Here is an 18,422-nt window from a genome sequence, read left to right on the forward strand (position 1 = left end):
TAGTTCACCTACATCTTAAAACTAGGAGATGAGGAATATGTCAGCAAAGAGCAGAAAAGATCTACCAACGGAGATACAACAATAAAAGGGGCTAGAAAGGCAACGTGAGTACTCAATAAGTTAGAAATCTTCCAGTGTGCATGTACCCATATAATCTCGACTAAATGGCAAATTAAACAGATTTTCTGATTGCGAGTGATTGCTGATGTATTTTTGTTTTTGGCTCCACATTGCTGTATGAAGTTATGACAAACAGCTACTTTGCATCAGCATGTAAGAGCCAAGCTGTTTCATCAATAATCTTCATTCAGTAATTCAATAATATTAATTCAATCAGTGCCATTCACTAATTACAACAAATCACTGGATGATGTAAATGCCATTAAAGTCACTGGGGTTGCAATACACATAATACTGGAGTTTCCCTCATGGATAAAAAGAAAGTTCTAATTGCACTTTATTGTCTCTCTATCATTATTACACTAATCACAGAGACAGCAAAATTCCCAAGAAAGTTGCTAATAAAAAGAATAAGCGGTTCAGAAACAGTGAAGGACTTTTTTCATGAATTTTCATTAAAAAAAAGACATTTTTGTGTTACTTTTTCATTTTCTGACTGCTTTTGAAATCAAGTTTATTACTCTTTCTCATTAAAGACCTGTCATTTTCAATCTAATTTTTAATTAAAGAGTTCCTTTACATTTACTGTGACTGGCTCTTATGACTTATTATACAGTACAATCTACTGTCAGGCCTGGGCCAATTTTTTTTTTTTTTAAATAATACGTCTTATCTTACCTTAGTGCATGATTGCTGAGGTTTGGTACATAGTAAAGTATAATGAGTGCCATTAACTTAATCTAAGTCTGCACAATGTTCTTGCTTGACCAATATTTTTATTGTTTTTTTTTTTTATAGATTAATCCATGTCCACCCCTTGGGATAGAGGCTGATGCATTCATCACTTCAATTTACCAGAAAGTTTGCAAGTATGTATTTTAAAAACAGAGTAATTATTTGAGACAAACACTTTAGTTTATGCATCAAAGGTTACGTTATTCGAATTATGCTGACACTAATAAGACTTATTTGTACCTACTTTTAAACTCGGGTCTGAATACAGATGCATAGTCAAAATAAACCTCAATATTCCTTATATCCAATCTTTATCTCCATTATATTTTCAGACACCTGTGTTAGCCCTGTCCCACCATCATTCTCTCACTCTGGCCCCCTCCCTGGTTCTCGCTACCACTGTGGCCTCTGGGCGATGAGGTTGTGAACCTACAGGGGTGGAGAATAGGGCAGGTAGGCTGGCCCTCCGTTGCCTGGCCCTGGGAAGAGAGGAGGCGGAGTGAAGGGGTAAGACTGTCTCCAAGGCCTTGGAGAGGCGACCTGCAAATGTATCCCTCTCGGCTGTGAGAGGAATGCAGGGGGAAGTGGTGGTGTAAGAGGAGGATGAGCAGGACAGGAGTTCTGGAGGAGGGGTGGAGGGCTGCTTTGGAGGAACGGTCAGGAGTGGGAGAGCATGGGGAAAGAAGCAGGATGACGAAGGGACACAAACGGACATGCTACGACTTCGACGGCGGTTGGAGGCAGGCTGCAGGCAGGGAGGGGAGGGGAAGAGGAGAGACCAAGATGACAAAACAAACACACACAAACAGAACCACAAAACTATAAAACACTTGAACAGAACATAGCAAAAAAGTACAAAAAAATGACAGCATAACCAAAGAATACAAAAATAAAAACTATGACATGGATCTAAATTAGAAATGAAAAAAAAAAAAAAACACATTAAAAACCTGAAATCACATAAAGTAAATGGGAGGACAACGAGTGGCATCAAATAAAAAGTGATCCTAATTCGACAAAGCCCAAATGAAGGGGTTCATTCCAAAATTTTACATTTCCATAGTGGGCAAAAATAAATGTTATATGATGTTTGGTGATCAATGCTGAAAGGAAAAAATAACAAATAACAAAACACACACACACACACACACACACACACACACACACACACACACACACACAAATCTAACTGTTGAAGGGTGCAGAATGACACACCATTTGTAAAATTTAATATGAAAATTCTGTTTAATTCTGGCAATCATTTTCCTTGAAAATGTATTTTGAGGGACTGAAACCCTGTGTAGGTAACCCAAGGGAGATGTTTTGTATCTTACAATTATAGATGCACTACAAAAAAACAACACACACATACACACACACACACACACACACACACGCACGCACACACGCGCGCACACACACACGCACACGCACACGCACACACACACAAACCCAAACAAAACTTTGAGCAGATAGATACATTTCAGAAAAAACAAAAAAAACGACAGACCAGAAAGAGACTAGCACAGCATACCAGAACAGCATAAAAAAGGACTGCAATAAATTAACTATCAAATTTAATTTAATCACTAAATCCAAATGAAATAAACAATATTATGCAAAGAGAATGATTATGCAAGATAAATGATCATTAAGAAGCTGAACGGAGCTCCATAGAGAAAGTACTGCTGAGGTATTCGACCATTTGCTTGGAAAAAATATGCCAGTTTTCTGGAAAAAAAAAAAAAAAGTTAATAAGTGTAGCTGTGCAGGAGTGTCATCTACACAGCTTTATGATATAGGCTATAGCCTATAACATTTTACTTCAGATCAATGCCGTCATCAATACTGACTTTACACAAATACATAATTTTGTAATCAAATTATTTTGTGCAGGATGTTGAACGGCCTCTGAATAAGGTGGATTTGCTAACACACTAGAGGGATCATTATGTTTTTGATGACTAAAAAAAAAATGTTGCCACGGCACTGCTACAGCAAATAAGTTGCCCAAATAAAAGCAGTCAAACCTGTTTTCCTCCATGGGAAAAAGATTCTTTTTCTTGTGGTCCACAATTTAAGTAACAGGCTGAGTAGGCCAAGCAAATAACATTTACGTATCTTTCACAACCTACAATCTTGTTATCGCCTAAACTGCTTTAGATAGCATGGACCTGAGAAAACAACAGCCAGCAGCTTTCAATATCAATTACTTCATAATGGCAGTGGGAATGTGTTTTATTCTTCCCATGGCCTAACTTTAGGTCCAAAGCAGACTTTGAAAAACACAGGCATAATAACGCTGTCTAGTATTTCAAATCGAGCTTGTCTGCAGCAAATGACTCATAACAACCAGATCCTAGATTCAGATGAGGCCATGGATGTGAGCAGAACACTCTCTGTGCTGATGTTAGCAAAGTACTGCTTCTCAGAAACACTAGCAGCGCCTCAAGAGAAAAGCTGTGGACTCAAGTGTGCCTGAAATAAACCCTGCCTAGACATTAATGTTGTCGTTGTTGGTGGTCGGCTTGTCCACACAGAATATTCTGGATCTAGTAAATGGCCTTTCAAAAGAAAAACACAGCGCACTGTCTAAAGAAACTGATCTTTAATTTCTGGGGCATCTGCCTGTGAACTGCAGGACCAGGCCAGAGGTGTATGAGGAAAATCTGGCACATTTTTAGATTATGAGGAGTGTGGAATATTTCATGTCATTTTAGATATTACTTAAAGTAAGAACTGAAAAGAAGTCAAAACCTTTTAGTGAATTATGCAATCACTCAATCAATCAACCAAAAACGGGAAGATAATCTAATTAAGCAATGACTCAATCACAGTGGGTAGCAGCAGCCTAGATATTAGAGAGGCACACATGGAAAATTTGGATGGGGATAGTATATGAGAAAGGCTCGCCCCTCCTGGGAGCCCTGGAACAAGGCACTTGACCCATCCAGTTGGGACAACAACTGAGGATTACAATTGGGATGTTCCCATTCCCATGACTAATTGTGAGTAATTGTGTGAGTGTTATGCAGGCTGTTGCTGAAAAACAGCATGTCTGCTCCACAAACCGTCTGGATGAATTAAAAAAAAAAAAAAAAAAAAAAAAAAAAAAAGCTTTTGCTAGGCCATTAGAGATTGTTAGAGCCCCTGCAGAAGGCCTGATAACATCAGATTACAACAGAACCAAGCTGATTCATATGCCAACACAATGAACTCAGTCAACACTGTGATAACAGACAGCAGATCACAAATAATAAATACGCAGACAAATGAACAGCAACAAATGAAGGACCTCCTTACCAAATGCTATATATCCATTTTGAAGGAAAATAAATCAACTGATCTTGACTGTGTTATATTTCTACAATGCATCTGAACATTTTCTCCACTCTGTGTACCTATTCTTGCAAGAAGGGGTTGCTAGTAACTTCAGCGAGATTTATTTTTGAGACTACTCTCAAAGGGTTTGAGAAAAAATCATTTTGAAAGTAAAAATTCAAACTTTTCAACGTCAGATGGTTAATGTCTCACTTTGGAATAAATCCCTTCAAACAGAGTAAAAACAAACTGCTGAGCACACTGCATGGATATTAACATCAGTCCCAAGACATTTCACCTTTTTTTAAAATAATGCAATTAACTTAAAAAAACAACAACAACAGACTGTAACTCAAGTACAAATTTACAAGTAACTTAAACACATGTTTTATCAATGAATATTGCAATTTAATATTAATAAAGAAATACAATATACTGAAATAAGTGATTAACATCCAAGTGTTGCACATGAAGGACAGCATTCCACTTGATTTAAACACTGAATACACATGTCAACATATTTTGCATTAATGTGATGCTTTTGCATGAACAAAGTAAAATGCATGGGGTTGATGTATGTCCCAGGAAATGTGCCCAGCAACTAATGTACAAAAGCAGTTTTAAAACAAATATAAAAACAATAGAAAATAACATCATACAACATCGAAGAAAAGAATAATAACAAAATAAAAATACAAAGTCCATGACTGGGTTGTGAAGAGGAAACAACAGAAAACTGCACAAGAGGGGAATGAACAGTAATATTCACAACAGTAGGAAGAGGAGAAAAAATGATAAAATGGGGACACTGAGGGGAGGAGAGGTGCATGACATCTGGAGGCTGGAGAGAGAATGACTGGCAGACATCTAAGATGAAATACAGCACAGAACCTGACTGACTGGCTGCCTGCTGACTGACTGGGTGACTGGCTGGCAAAGTAACAGGCAGCTCAACAGACTCACTGGCTGGTTGACTTACTGACTGACTGATGGGCTAAATATCTGGCTGAGTGACATGTTATTGACTGACAGAGCCAAGTGATCGGCTGACAGAGTGACAGGTGAAAATAAAAGGAATGAAATGAGACTGGTTTGCTGTGAAATGTCTTGGCTTCTCCCTGCACTTTACATATCCAGTTGGTAAAGATCAAATACCTCTTGGCATTCCTCTTCTTCTGGTCAAAGGTGCGCACCTCCAACAAAACCATCACCAGCATGCTCTCGTGGATTTAGATCAACACACACCCACACACACACACTGCAAACTTGATTTCAGCTCAGTCCCACTCCAAAACACAACACAGCACTCTTCAACTTCAAACTGCAGAGTCATGTTCAACACATATGCTGAGCGTAGTTTTTCGGGAAATCTAACACACAAATGGCGTTGTTATTAAAAAAAAAAATACACTCATACATGTGTTCAACATGGCCTGTCCCTGATAACCATGCAACCCTATCAAATCACAAACACATTCTGATGACATCAGCACTCACCATTGGCTGCGACGGCTGGGTATAGACTTGATGTTGCTGCGGGGTGGTGGGATAAGGGGACTGGGGCTGGGGCTGGGAGGGGGGCTGGGTAGAGGGGGGGCAGCTGTATGACATGGTCAGCTGACCCAAGTGGGGGGCGTCAGAGGAGAAAACTGAGGAACCCTGGCCACTGTCCACTCCTTCAGCTGAGAGAAAGATAGAGACAAATGTGTTGAGGTCGCAGGATGGTAACTTTTCCTCCTGTGCCTTCTTATTATTCTGCAACAGAAGCAGAGTGACCTGCTGGTAACATAGACTATCTCTTAAGAAAGCCATACGTACAATCCATATAATAAAGCATATGCGTAACTTTGATTAAATAACCTCTGCAAGCATATGCAGAGAGAAGAAAATGTAAAATATGGTAATGGGATGCTCCACTGAATTTTTAAATCTTATTATGTCGTACATGGAAGTGAGAGGTTGCTCTGCTGATAGTGAAGCTGTTGCTGGTCCACTTCAGTTTCCTCTGCTTCCACCTGAACATCGAAACAAATACAAGTTAGGGTCAAACTAAGGGAAGCTAAAGGGAGGAGAAAAATACAATGTGTAAGGTTAAAAAGCTATTTCAATGCTTGCATTGTGCAACAATTGCTCTCTTTATTTCTCAAAGAGAGGGAAAAATTATCCAACATCTGACCAAATTCCTAACTATTTAAACTCTTCAGCACTCAAAAGTGCTGAAAAAACAGCTAATCTAACAGTCTAACAGGCCAAAACATATCATGGCATATTACCAGTAAATCAATCCCATGAACTTACAAACATATATTTAACTCCTAATTAACCTAAAAGTCTAACAATGAATTGATTCTGCAAGATATTAATGTGTTTACTGACTAAATAGCTTGCAGGAAAATTAACCAACTGATCTCACCAACACACAAACACATTAACTGAATATCTAAATACCAACCTGTGTGTGTGAAGTTTTGAGTGTCTCTTGTTGGTGTTGCTGTTGTTGTAGTTGTTGTTGTTGTTGTTGCTGGTGTTGCTGTTCCAGCTCCAGTTGTCTCTTCTCTTGTTCCTCTCGTACTAGCTGCCTTTGTTCTCTCTTTCTCCGGATCAGAGACACGCGGTCCTTGATAGCCTTGGCCATGGTCTTATGGTCGCCCTCGGCAACATAGCCAGACTCAACCTGGAGGAGGGGAAGAGGATGCACACACTTTCCTTATTCTATCTCCCCACGCATTCTTCCCCTCATCTCACCAAACCATCATGTATAACTCCAATAAGTGCAAAGTTCTGCTGAAATATTTGTGACAAAAATTAGTCATTCCTCACTGCACCAATACTGGCATCCCCTCATTGGCTGGCAGCTCAGACTGTTCCAAGGTCCAGCCTTGAACCACATGGTGATGAACTACTGGCTGCACGACTTCAAACAGCCTGAACTTTCCACTAGTCAATTCAATCTCAGATTTTAAAAAATTAATTAAGAACCATAATTCCCATAACACTGTCAATGTGTGCTATGCCTTGTCTCAGATATTTTTGGTGCCTATTATTATTGTTTGAAATGTGTGTGTGTTTGTGTGTTTGTGATTGTAAGTCTTGTAGATGTGTTATATATATCAAGTTCACTTGCATAGTATTGTTCTCTTGTTCTATCCCCTTCTCTATCTCTCTTCATCTCATACCTCAATCCTCCCTTTAATCCTACTTTAATCCTTCCCCTTCTGCCTGCATACCATTTCCTGGGCCACATCTTCAGGAACGTCCTTGTTCAGGTCGAAGGAGAACTCAATAGCTTCGTTGTCCTTGTATTTGCCTGAAAAGAAACACAGACTATTGGTCAGTCAGTGACTGAAAGAGTTCTGTGGGAAAATAATTGTACAAAATAATCTAAGATATAAACCAAACGGTGATATGATTTCAGAACACCAAAGGAACATCTATTGTAGGTTCAAATTTTAGTTTTTAGACTCAAGTGGTCAAAGGACTGTGTTAATTGTCAGCTCTTAAAGTTGTTCCTTGCCTTTGAGCTTTTTGACGTCTTCTATCCTGAGCCAGAGTTTGATAGCGATCATCTCCCCATCATCCTCCTCTGCCAGCTCGACCCTGACGCCAGTGTCCTCCTGGAAGAACGCATGGTTCAATAGGACCTTGATAGCATACCTAGAAAAATACAAGAGACACAGATAAGAAAGGAGGGAAGCAGGCTGTGAGGGCAGAGGGGGAAAGATACATTGATGGGGACTGAGAGAGAGAATATAAAACAGCTCATATAACATAACACATTTTTGACTAGTTGTTCTTAACAGTATCCCTGTAACATACCTTTGAGACAGAGATGAAAGAGATGAAGGAGAAGAGGGAGAGGTGGATTTACAACTTGATTAACTGATTGATTGGTTGATTAAATGATAATATGGTTTATCCATGAACAGCAGGGCCCTGTCAGCTGGATTCCAGTTGATAACCTAATAAGACAGACCTGGTGATTAAAGTGTAAATCATAAGCAACCTTCTGCTAAAGCAGTGACTGGTGGTCAAATATCAGTTAGAGGTCACTACTCGGAAATTTCTTTTCTTCTTACAGAAATTTCTTTTTTTTGTTTCATATCGGCTTCAAAAGGTGCAAACGCACAAGACTGAATAAACAAAATATTGAACCTTTATAAGCAGAAAATAGATTCTTACTGCAAGACACCAAAAAGCAATACACAGCAAATTCAGCATCATGTCCATGAGATACCATATTTTTTGCATTACAAAACGAATGCTTAGCTGAAGATTCTGGGCTGCTGCTGTTGCCAGGTAACTTCTGAAAATCCCCCTGAATATGACTATGTTTTGACAACAGTCGAAATGTTTATTTGTTTATTTATTTATTTAACTATAACTTCAAACACTGAACACTCCTAACACCAAAGACAAGCAAAAAACTTAGCTCAGTGGGGAATATGAAACACAGCATTGTTTACTTTCAGAGTAATGAGAAGCAAAAGCCAGTGATATACAGAGAGAGTAAAAAAAAAAAAAAAAAAAATCACCCTTTAAAACCTTAAAAACCAGCTACTGGAGATGCATCCTGCCCCTCTGACTCCATTTTGTTATGCGGCAATGTATTTTTGTTATTACTGGCCCAATGCAAATGATGGAACATATCAAGATTTTTTCCAAGGCAGCTCCAATGGAGTTCTACAGCAGCAACAAGTCATGTTTTGGTGTCAATCATGTGTAACAGTGGATTTATTCTTTAAATCTGCATCAGGTGATTTTGTTCTGCTTGTCTTGGTGTAATTGTGTTACTGTGGTTGTTTTCAGGGTTTTCCCTAGATAGCAGCTTAATAGAAAAGTTGAGGTCATGACAGAGCAGAACAGTGGAGAGTAACAGTTAATTTTATGAAGCAGAGAATGAACAGAACACAGACTTGGACAACATGGAGAAAGAAGGGAGGGGTAGAGAGAGTGAAAGAAAGAGTTTAGACTTGGTTAGTTTTCTAAAGCAGTGGACAAGAGGCTATGGTGGATGTTTTGGCAGGCACAAGGCATGGGGAGAGAGAGGAACACAGCACTTCTTATCTCTGACTGAAAACTGTGGAAGAGTTAGAAGAGGACTGAGGAGGAAAATGACTTTCCTGTCCAACTTCTGTACTGAAACTCTAAAACTGGGCAAGAAAAAAAAAAAAAACAAGAAAAAAAACACTGCTTTTATTCTATTAACCTCAGAGGTTAATAGATCATACATCTGTCAACCAGAACTGTGGTGGAAAATCCACCATACACCCAAAATTTCAATTAGTACCATAATAATGAGAGAAAAAAAGTGTGCATATGTGTGTCCGTATGTGTGTGTGTGTGTGTGTGTGTGTGTGTGTGTGTGTGTCTCACCTCTCATCCTTGTTCTGTCTGATGCAGCCCTCTATTATTTCCTTCACCTCAGGAATGGCTACCTTGTCAAAACTGCCCGGCTTGACTCCCTGTACACAAACACACACACACACACACACACACACACACACACACACACACACACACACACACACACACACACACACACACACGCACACACACACACACACACAAACACACACACACACACACACACACACACACACACACACACACACACACACACACACACACACAGAGAGAGAGAGAGAGAGAGAGAGAGAGAGAGAGAGAGAGAGAGAGAGAGAGAGAGAGAGAGAACAGCAATAAAGTCAGGGAATAGTTGAAGCAAGCACCAAGCAGACACACACACACACACACACACACAGAGAGAGAGGTTAAATCGATGGACTTACAGAAGTTTGGGAAGAACTGCACAAAACAGACAGGCTGTTTCTCAGTGGGGCAGGGGATAGGATTACTCTGAGGCTGCTATCTTTTAACACACACACACAAACATGCAGAAACACCACACACACCAATGATTCATACACATACACACACACAGACACACACACACACACGCACACACACATCATTTAGCAGCAGGGGTCAGTCTAGAGGAGAGATGAAGGAGACACGGGATCCAAAAGACCACAGTGGCGTTTCAGATTGGACATCTCTCTGCGAACACACTGCACAATGTCACGTTGCCCACAAATATATTAATATATATATAAATATATTAATATATATATTAAAATATTGGGGACTGTAAATTTATTCTTGAAATCCATTAATGTAGGCCTTTTTTAAGAAACAAAAGAATAGAATTGAATACCACATTGCGGAAGGTGTCCCTTTTATAGGCTTTACCCTTCAAAATGTGTCAGGTGTTAGATGTGCTACCACACTGGAAAATTGGAATGGATAACAGAAGTTAAAACAATTGCAGTATCAATAAATCTTGAGTTATGTGACTCATAAAATCGAAAAATGTCAAAAAGGCTTTCCTCTCTGACAAGGTCCTACAGGAACCTGGTGACTGGTGATAATTTAATGTAGGTAAACCAGAATCACATGGAGTCTGAGTCACTTATTCAAATTGATGAACCATGAAAATTCAGTGCTTTGCTCTGGCAACTGTGTAAGTAGGTTAAATACTGACAGTGTAGTATATTTCTTGACTATTACATTGTTAAGTGCGTACCGCAGGAAAATATTAAATAATTTGCCATTCTCAAGAGGCCACAGCAGATAGTCTTTAGCATCACATAACTATGAGCAGCAGAGAGACTATCCTGTCATAAGGTCACAAGTTCAATCCCCCATGACCCCAAACACACCCCTGGGGGCCGAATGGAAAATCAAAGTCATTAAAGCGTGAAGGCATCTCAAATTTAAGTTCCACTCCACCTACCCCACTCGTTTGAAAACTGCAATGCACTGAAAGAGCAGCAGTGGAGAGGGAGGGGAGGCAGCAGGTGGGAGCGTCTGTCAAATCAATTTGATTATGTAGAGTCAAACTAACGTATAACACTGCAAAACATCCAATCATTTTCACCTTCTTCTCATTTTAAAACCCAGTTAACTGCTGATTTTACTGCCTAAAACATTAGCACTTCAAAATGTGCACTCATAATGAGGTACCACCAAGTATTATTGTCCTATCTCTAAAAACGCTTTGACATCAGTTAAAACCTAATAATCATAAATGTGAGTATGTGTTTCTGATCCTTTTAAGAAGAAGTGAAGAAGTGAGGGATCACACTAAGAACAGCATCATGATGACACCCATTCTCAAGGGACTTTGTATTTTGAAAGACATGTTTCAACTTCAGAAAAAACACAACACATTAATGTCCACCTCTAAAATCAAAAGCTTCTACGTAGCAACAAGAAGCAACTACTTGTCTGTAATCAACGGTAATTTTTTTTGTTACTCTTTAAATCTCTTTTTAGTGACATTAAGCGCATCATAACAAGATGTACAGCCAGTCTTAGATGCTTTCAGCACTGTATAATGTTAAGTGGAACTGTTCTTACTGACATTCATAAGTTCTACAGAGTGTTTTTTGGTGCTCTCTTCAAAATATCCCCAAAGCAAACAGAGGCTCTGTTATACTGCTCACAAGGAGGCACTTTAATGACCAGCCTGTTAGTTCAATCACTGTTAGCCAAGGAATGAAACAGAGACTGAACAAAAGACAACCAAGTAGGTGCTAAAGCTAAATCCTAATTAAATAAGAGGAGAGAAGAGACAAATAGGTTCCTCTCTTGATTTCGGCCTAAATTTCCTCACTCTGCTCCACAGGGGGCTGCATGATAACAAGCTTTCAAATACATCATCCAATCAATTAACTCCAGTTGCCTGTTCCCACAGAGATTGCCAAGCCAAAAAGACAAGGCTGCTAAGTTACCAAAAGACGGGTTCTCTAATAAACCAGCCAACCAAAATTTAAATCAATTCAATTCACCTCAAGAGATCAAACCTTCTGAAAACAGAAGAAGCGAAGTCTGAGACAACATGTGTTTCCTCACATCAACCAAGCAAGATGAAACAGGAATGCATAAATGTAAAACCAGGAAAAATTAGAAATCAGAACTGGCAACAATAATGTCAAAGACACATTTGAGAGCCAAGGGGAAGAATGAGTGACTTACCTTGAAAATATATCAGTGAGTGAGTGACCTCTTGGAACGATAAGTCTGGTAGGTGAAGCTAGTTGACTGACTGAGTCACTGAGTGTCTTGCTGACTTATCTCAGCCTCCCTCTGCCTGTAGCTGAACTGACCACCTCCTTCTCCTCCTCTTTCCCTCCAGCCCTGTCTTCCCTACCTACTCCTTGGCCTTGTTCTCTCCTGCACCCCCCACCCCAACATTACATAACAACTCACCCGCCCCCACCACCCCGCTCACAAACACATACACACACGCACACCAATTCTGAGATTCCAAGGCTAAACACAGTTAGGACTGATGGAGGAAGTAATGGTATTAAGTCTGAAAGCGGGAAAGGGAGGGTGATGGAGAGGAGATGGACAGAGAGAAAGAAAGAGTTAGTTTCCCTTAACAAGGCTGATTAGAACTAAGGAATGTTCTAGAGGGAGAAGAGGCCAAAAAGCACATCAACAACAGTGTGTGCAGAGGTTTTACCACGGGTTATTTGACAGAGCAAGTTAATATCAACCTTCAAATCATCCTCTCGTCACACCTATAGATGCAAACTTGCAGATCTTAGCTTAATCAAGGGGAAGCAACAGTCTAAATGTCAACCATTTACTTACTAAAGGGATTAATGTTCATAATACTAATACTGGCACTCTAATACTGACAGCACCATAACACAGTGCTTTAAACAAAGGAAATTCTATACCTATACTACATTTACTCTTCAGTGAATAGGGTTTGTTGTACTGTTTTATTGAAGGTTACTGATTCAAGAAATCAGGTGTTAATTAAGGTTGGAATGCTGGAAAGATGGACAGAGGGAAGGATAAATGGAGGGATAAGTGGATGGGGAGCCGGAAGGATGGATTAAGCAGCGAAAAGCAGGGAAGCAGGTGACCGAGGAGCCCTGCGGCTGTCAGAACTGTGTGTGTGTGTGTGTGTGTGTGTGTGTGTGTGTGTGTGTGAGAAATAGGCAGTAACATGTACAGAAAGCCTATTACAAGCTGGTTGTTTGACTAATGATCAGCTAGAAACTGCCCTGTCATTTAAATGTATGAGCTACTGTAGCTGCAATATAGACTTGAGCTGAAATGTTATATTCTACTATATTGTTGTGAATCTAAAATGTAATACCTTAACTTTTACTTTTTTCTTTTGTCTCTTTTTCATTCCTCTTCAGTCTTTTTGTATTTAATCACATATGTACACATATGAAAACATATAGTCCATATGCCCTGGTGTATGCCAGGAAATCTTATTTGAAATGAACTGAACTGAACTGAGAGAAAGAATGACAGAGGCATGCAGTGTGTGTGCATGAGAGAGAGAGAGAGATTTCTACCAATGCTTTGGCAGAGTAAGAATGATTTTATCGTGCCAATACAGCTTCTTGAATTCAATTGAGATATGCAGAGAGACAGAGAGATGAGGGAGGAGATATCAAGAGAGACAGCATGAGAGAGAACTGTCTTTTTCTTCCCAGAGTCATGGGGTGAGGCAGGGTTGCAATCTTAGTCCAACCTATACAATCTTACCCAGTTTAAACATAAATGAATTTGCTAATCAGTAGGAGCAGTCGATCGTATTTCACCTTTCCCTCAATGGCACAGAAAATTAATGTCCTGTTCAGGCTTTGTCAATCATGCTCCCTGAGAGTTAAATTTGAGTTATTCACAATAAGGAAAGAGTAATGAAATTTTACAAACATCTGTCACCACCCAGACCTGCCACCACAAAGCCTTAATCTGCCAAGAGATGAAGCCAGAGAAGAGCTCTCTCCACATAGCCAAGCACGTTATCAACATCAACAGAATCACATCCAACCAAAATGTAAAGAATCAAAAGAGAAAATGGGATCACTGATAGAACCAAAACATATGAGAAAATAATATGTGAGCGTAAAAAGAGCTTATGCACTAACAACCTATCTGAGCACACTGAAACTAATTTAAAAAAGGGTCATTCCATGTCATTTCACCAAATGGCCCACGCACATGGGCCGATTTTGGTGCAATTTTCGCGCATCCTTATTTTTCCTCCATTTTCAGATGTCAATATCTCAGGAACTACACATACACCGACCCAAGTGCGTGGGATGTCCTGAAAATTTGGTGAAATGACATGGAATGACCCAAAAGCCTTCACTGTATACAAACTCAGCCATCACAGACTGGAGATATAAAGAGGTCGACTGATGAAGAGAGGTTGAGACAGCTTCACTTCCTCACTCTGTGTCCCAAATACCAACCTGCTTTTTTCCCCCTCTAACAACCCAAATCTGCAGTAAACTTCAAACCAAAAGATTCATTCAGAAAATTAAATATAAATGTGGAATTTCTGCAGCAAACTGTTTTACTCACACACAGACAACTGATAGTCACTGCATGGTGGCAAACCTAGAGCAACCTAGAGCCACAAATGTCCAGCTACTGAAACACACACACATACACACACATAGAAGGGATGAGAAGGATTTAATTCGACTTTATTTAATGTAAAAATGTCTCATGCTTCGGTAAATTTGTTGTCTATGCTCATGAACTGCATTCAGAGAGAGAGAGAAATAGTGAGAGAAATAGAGAGAGAGAGAGAGAGAGAGAGAGAGAGAGAGAGAGAGAGAGAGAGAGAGAGAAAATGAGAGAGAGGCAGAGAGAGAAATTTCTAGTAAATGCCTCTGGTCCATTAACCATCACTGTCAGCCGCCACAGAGCTGAACTCAGTCCCATGAGGCAGGGAGGGAGACAGCTGTCTCATCAGCCTGTGTGTGTGTGTATGTGTGATGGTGATGGTGGTGGGGTGTGGAGTGGGGGAGGAGGGGCTGGGGGCTGGTTGATGACCTCAGCAGCACTCAGCTTAAAACACCCTCTGATTGCATCTGTTGTCCCTCTCGGTTTTTGTCTCTCTCTCTCTCTCTCTCTCTCTCTCTCTCTCTCTCTCTCTGTCTCTCTGTCTCTCCCTCTCTGTCTCTCTGTCTCTCCCTCTCTCTCTCTGTATTTCCATCCAACTGTCAAGCAAATCTTTCAGACTTTTGAGACGTCGCAAAAGATAAATTGTGAATTAGGCGACTTTCAATAAATAATCATAAATAATAATAAATAAGGCCTTTGAATAACTGATCAGTAGTGGGCAACTTGCCACTACATACTTTCATTCAAAGACGAAAACAAAGAAACGCACTTGGCAATGTGCTATTGCACCAACTTATGGCCAAACAATCATGATAGAGACTTATAGAAGAGAAAGTGGATGTGATATATCTGGAAGGTTGTTATGCACTGATATCTTTCCATCACTGTTTACTGCATAATCTTTATTGATGGAAAAATTCCTGCTTCCCCCAAGTGTAAAAACATTTATGCAAAACTAAGTAATTTTTCATCCAATACTTAAAGGTAATCAAATAAAAAGAAACCCATCTTACATGTGTGTGTCTCTGTAAGTCTCTAGTCTCTATAACTCTGTTTCTTTCTGTATCTGCCCTTCGCCTCCTCATTATCGCTCTCTAGTGGTGGAAAAACACAACACCCAAAACCAACAACCTCTCTCGAGTCATGTCCTGTCTTTTCGCATGCAAGGCAGTGTGCACATGCGTGTGAGAGAGAGGGACACAGAAAGAGAGAGAGAGAGAGAGAGAGAGAGAGAGAGAGAGAGAGAGAGAAATGATGGATCAGTGAAAAAAAGAGTCATATGACTAAAACTCCTGCAACTCATGCCTGACTTATTAATACAGAACGTAAACAAGTGGAAGGAGTGAGAGGCACAGGAAGAGGGAAATCAAGAAACAGAGGAAGATGGAGATGAAAGCCTTGAAACATTCACAGCTGAGCAGTTCAAAAGAAGTAATCTCTCTCTCTCACACAGACACACACATAAACACACACACATGCACACATCTGCATATATGGACTTACACTAGTAACTCGTTTGTAGATCTGGGCAGCATTCTGGCATTCCGAGTAGGGATATTCTGATGTAGCCATTTCCAACATACACATGCCAAAGGCATAGACATCCACAGATTCATCATATTTCTCCTCATACATCTCTGGAGCCATGAACTCCGGGGTGCCTGGGGAGAGAAACAGAAGGGGATGAGAGGGAAGAGAATTAGCCTTTTATTTATTTGGAGATTTTACAGCCCTCAGTCACCATATTACACTCTCCATCTTACAGTCTGTGACTGGGAATTTGTCTCTTTACAGAGCCCTCTGAGAATCACATACATAGTGTGCATGCATTGCACCAAAGACAAGACTTGTCTTCACCAAGACAAACTTATATTTACATGCTAGACTAAGGCAATTTAAGTAGTCCTATTTCTGAAAAACAAATCACAAATCAAAGTATGAATATCTCTTACAGTACAACTTACAAGCATTACTGTTATGATTTGTGTTTATTTGGCACACAAAAAAGCATGAACACAATTCTCATTGAGTGAGGCCAGCAACTCCCAAATGTAGAAAGACTGCAATATTGTTTCTCTTAAAACAGCCCTACAGACAGCTGTGCCTGCGATTATTTTTTTATATTTACACTCTCTGCTTTGTTCTACGAGAAGGAAAAAAAACTACACATAACTTTACAAATGATGCACTTAACATAACCTTCAGTGCAGCAACAACAAACAGCAACGTGGGGGGTGGGTTCAAATACCTGAGGTTTGCTTTATTACTAAAAAGTTACACTTTTAGAAACATGTCACTGCCACCTAAAATGCATGCGTATGCATACAGTATGTGTGAGAATATATGTGTTAACACCACAATACCTGGGACTAACCTTTTCAACGGCAACTGAGAAACTGTCAAATTACTACATAAAATATACTAGCCACTCATGACTCGTGTGTGCATGTGTTGTATCTGTGATGTGTATGTAGGTACATAAAAAAAACCCTCCAGACAGCCTATTACCACCTCCTTGACAGACATTTACCTCAATGTGTCCAAATACCTGGGATTTGCTTTTACTCATGTATGGGTGTGTAGTATGTACAGAATGAATGTGTTCTTACACAAGCTTGGGTGTGTGTGTGTGTGTGTGTGTGTGAGACCTCATGAAGCAGTTATTGTTGTAAAATTCATAAATCATGTTGGTCTTCTCATTTTCCCCACCCTCCTAAACCAAAATCAAAATATTCCAACATTCCATGCTAATACGATGTATAGCCTTGAGGCTGACAATGACAGATGCATGTGAAAGACAGAGAAAAAAGGGTGTATGTTTGCCTGTCTTCTTCATATGCATGCGACATGCAACTTCCTACCTATGACACTCTTGGCAAAGGAGGCCCTCTTCAGTGTGGCTAGGCCCAGGTCTCCTATCTTCACTGACCCTGTAGGCCCCGTAATGAAGATGTTATCACATTTCAGGTCTCGGTGGATGATGGGAGGAGCTCTGGTGTGCAGGAAGTGAAGGCCTTTGAGGATTTGTCTGCACCACGAGCGCAGGACCTTGATCTTCATCACCTTGAAACGCTTCAGGTAGCTGCAGGACAAGGAAAACACATGAGATTGGGTCATTTATCATTCAGTGTCGCATAAAAAAGAATGCACAGTCTGCAGCAGGGTCAAGCAGTTGGAGAGACTGTCCCATGAGCAAAAGTTCAATCCCTGCCAAGTGTCCTTCATCACAAGGCAATGAACGCCTGATGGTCCTTTTTGCATTATGGCATGTAGGCTATTTCACATGTTCGGAAAGCATTTCACAGCAACGCAGTTACAGGTTAAGATCTTGAAATCTTGAGTTCTCATCGGGCCTGAAAATTAAGACCCGACCCGACCCGGGCCTGACTGGGCCAGCCCGAGGCCCGACCCGACCCGACTAATTAGCCGAACTTTAGGCCCGACAGCCCGATAAAGCCCGAAAAAAAAAAAAAAAATCGCCAAATTCGCCATTATTTAGCAGAGCCGGTCGGCCGCGGCACCGGGGCACCATCAGTCGGTATCAGGCGGGCCGGCCGCGGCAGCATCAGGCAGCTCACCTGTCACCTGACCTGACGGGTGGGCGCGGTATCGGACGGTGCCGCGGCCGGCCCGCGTGATGCCGACTGATGGTGCCGCGGCGTGTGCGGGTCAATACGGTAGTCTAGAAAACTGGAGATTTTTTTTTTTTTCTCGTGCGCCCCCAAGTAGATTGCGCCCTGGGCAGTTGCACTGCCCATAGCAGAAACCGTCCCTGCTGCCGAGTCTGCCAGCAC

The 18,422-nt window shown here is 40.5% G+C and overlaps 1 protein-coding gene across 1 annotated transcript in view; it reads right to left on the reverse strand.

Annotated features, from left to right (window-relative positions):
- wnk1b (WNK lysine deficient protein kinase 1b) overlaps positions 1-18,422 on the reverse strand; it is a 130,780-nt gene that overhangs the window by 44,489 nt on the left and 67,869 nt on the right. The window contains exons 4-11 of the mRNA XM_030046489.1: positions 17,490-17,710; positions 16,132-16,289; positions 9,550-9,638; positions 7,691-7,830; positions 7,404-7,483; positions 6,629-6,850; positions 6,122-6,191; positions 5,674-5,858 (exon numbers count right to left, since the gene is read on the reverse strand). Of these exons, the coding sequence (XP_029902349.1) occupies positions 5,674-5,858; positions 6,122-6,191; positions 6,629-6,850; positions 7,404-7,483; positions 7,691-7,830; positions 9,550-9,638; positions 16,132-16,289; positions 17,490-17,710 (1,165 nt within the window). The remainder of the gene's footprint in view (positions 1-5,673; positions 5,859-6,121; positions 6,192-6,628; positions 6,851-7,403; positions 7,484-7,690; positions 7,831-9,549; positions 9,639-16,131; positions 16,290-17,489; positions 17,711-18,422) is intronic.

The sequence above is a fragment of the Myripristis murdjan genome, chromosome 23 (genome assembly GCF_902150065.1).
Source record: "Myripristis murdjan chromosome 23, fMyrMur1.1, whole genome shotgun sequence".
Lineage (NCBI taxonomy): Eukaryota > Metazoa > Chordata > Actinopteri > Holocentriformes > Holocentridae > Myripristis > Myripristis murdjan.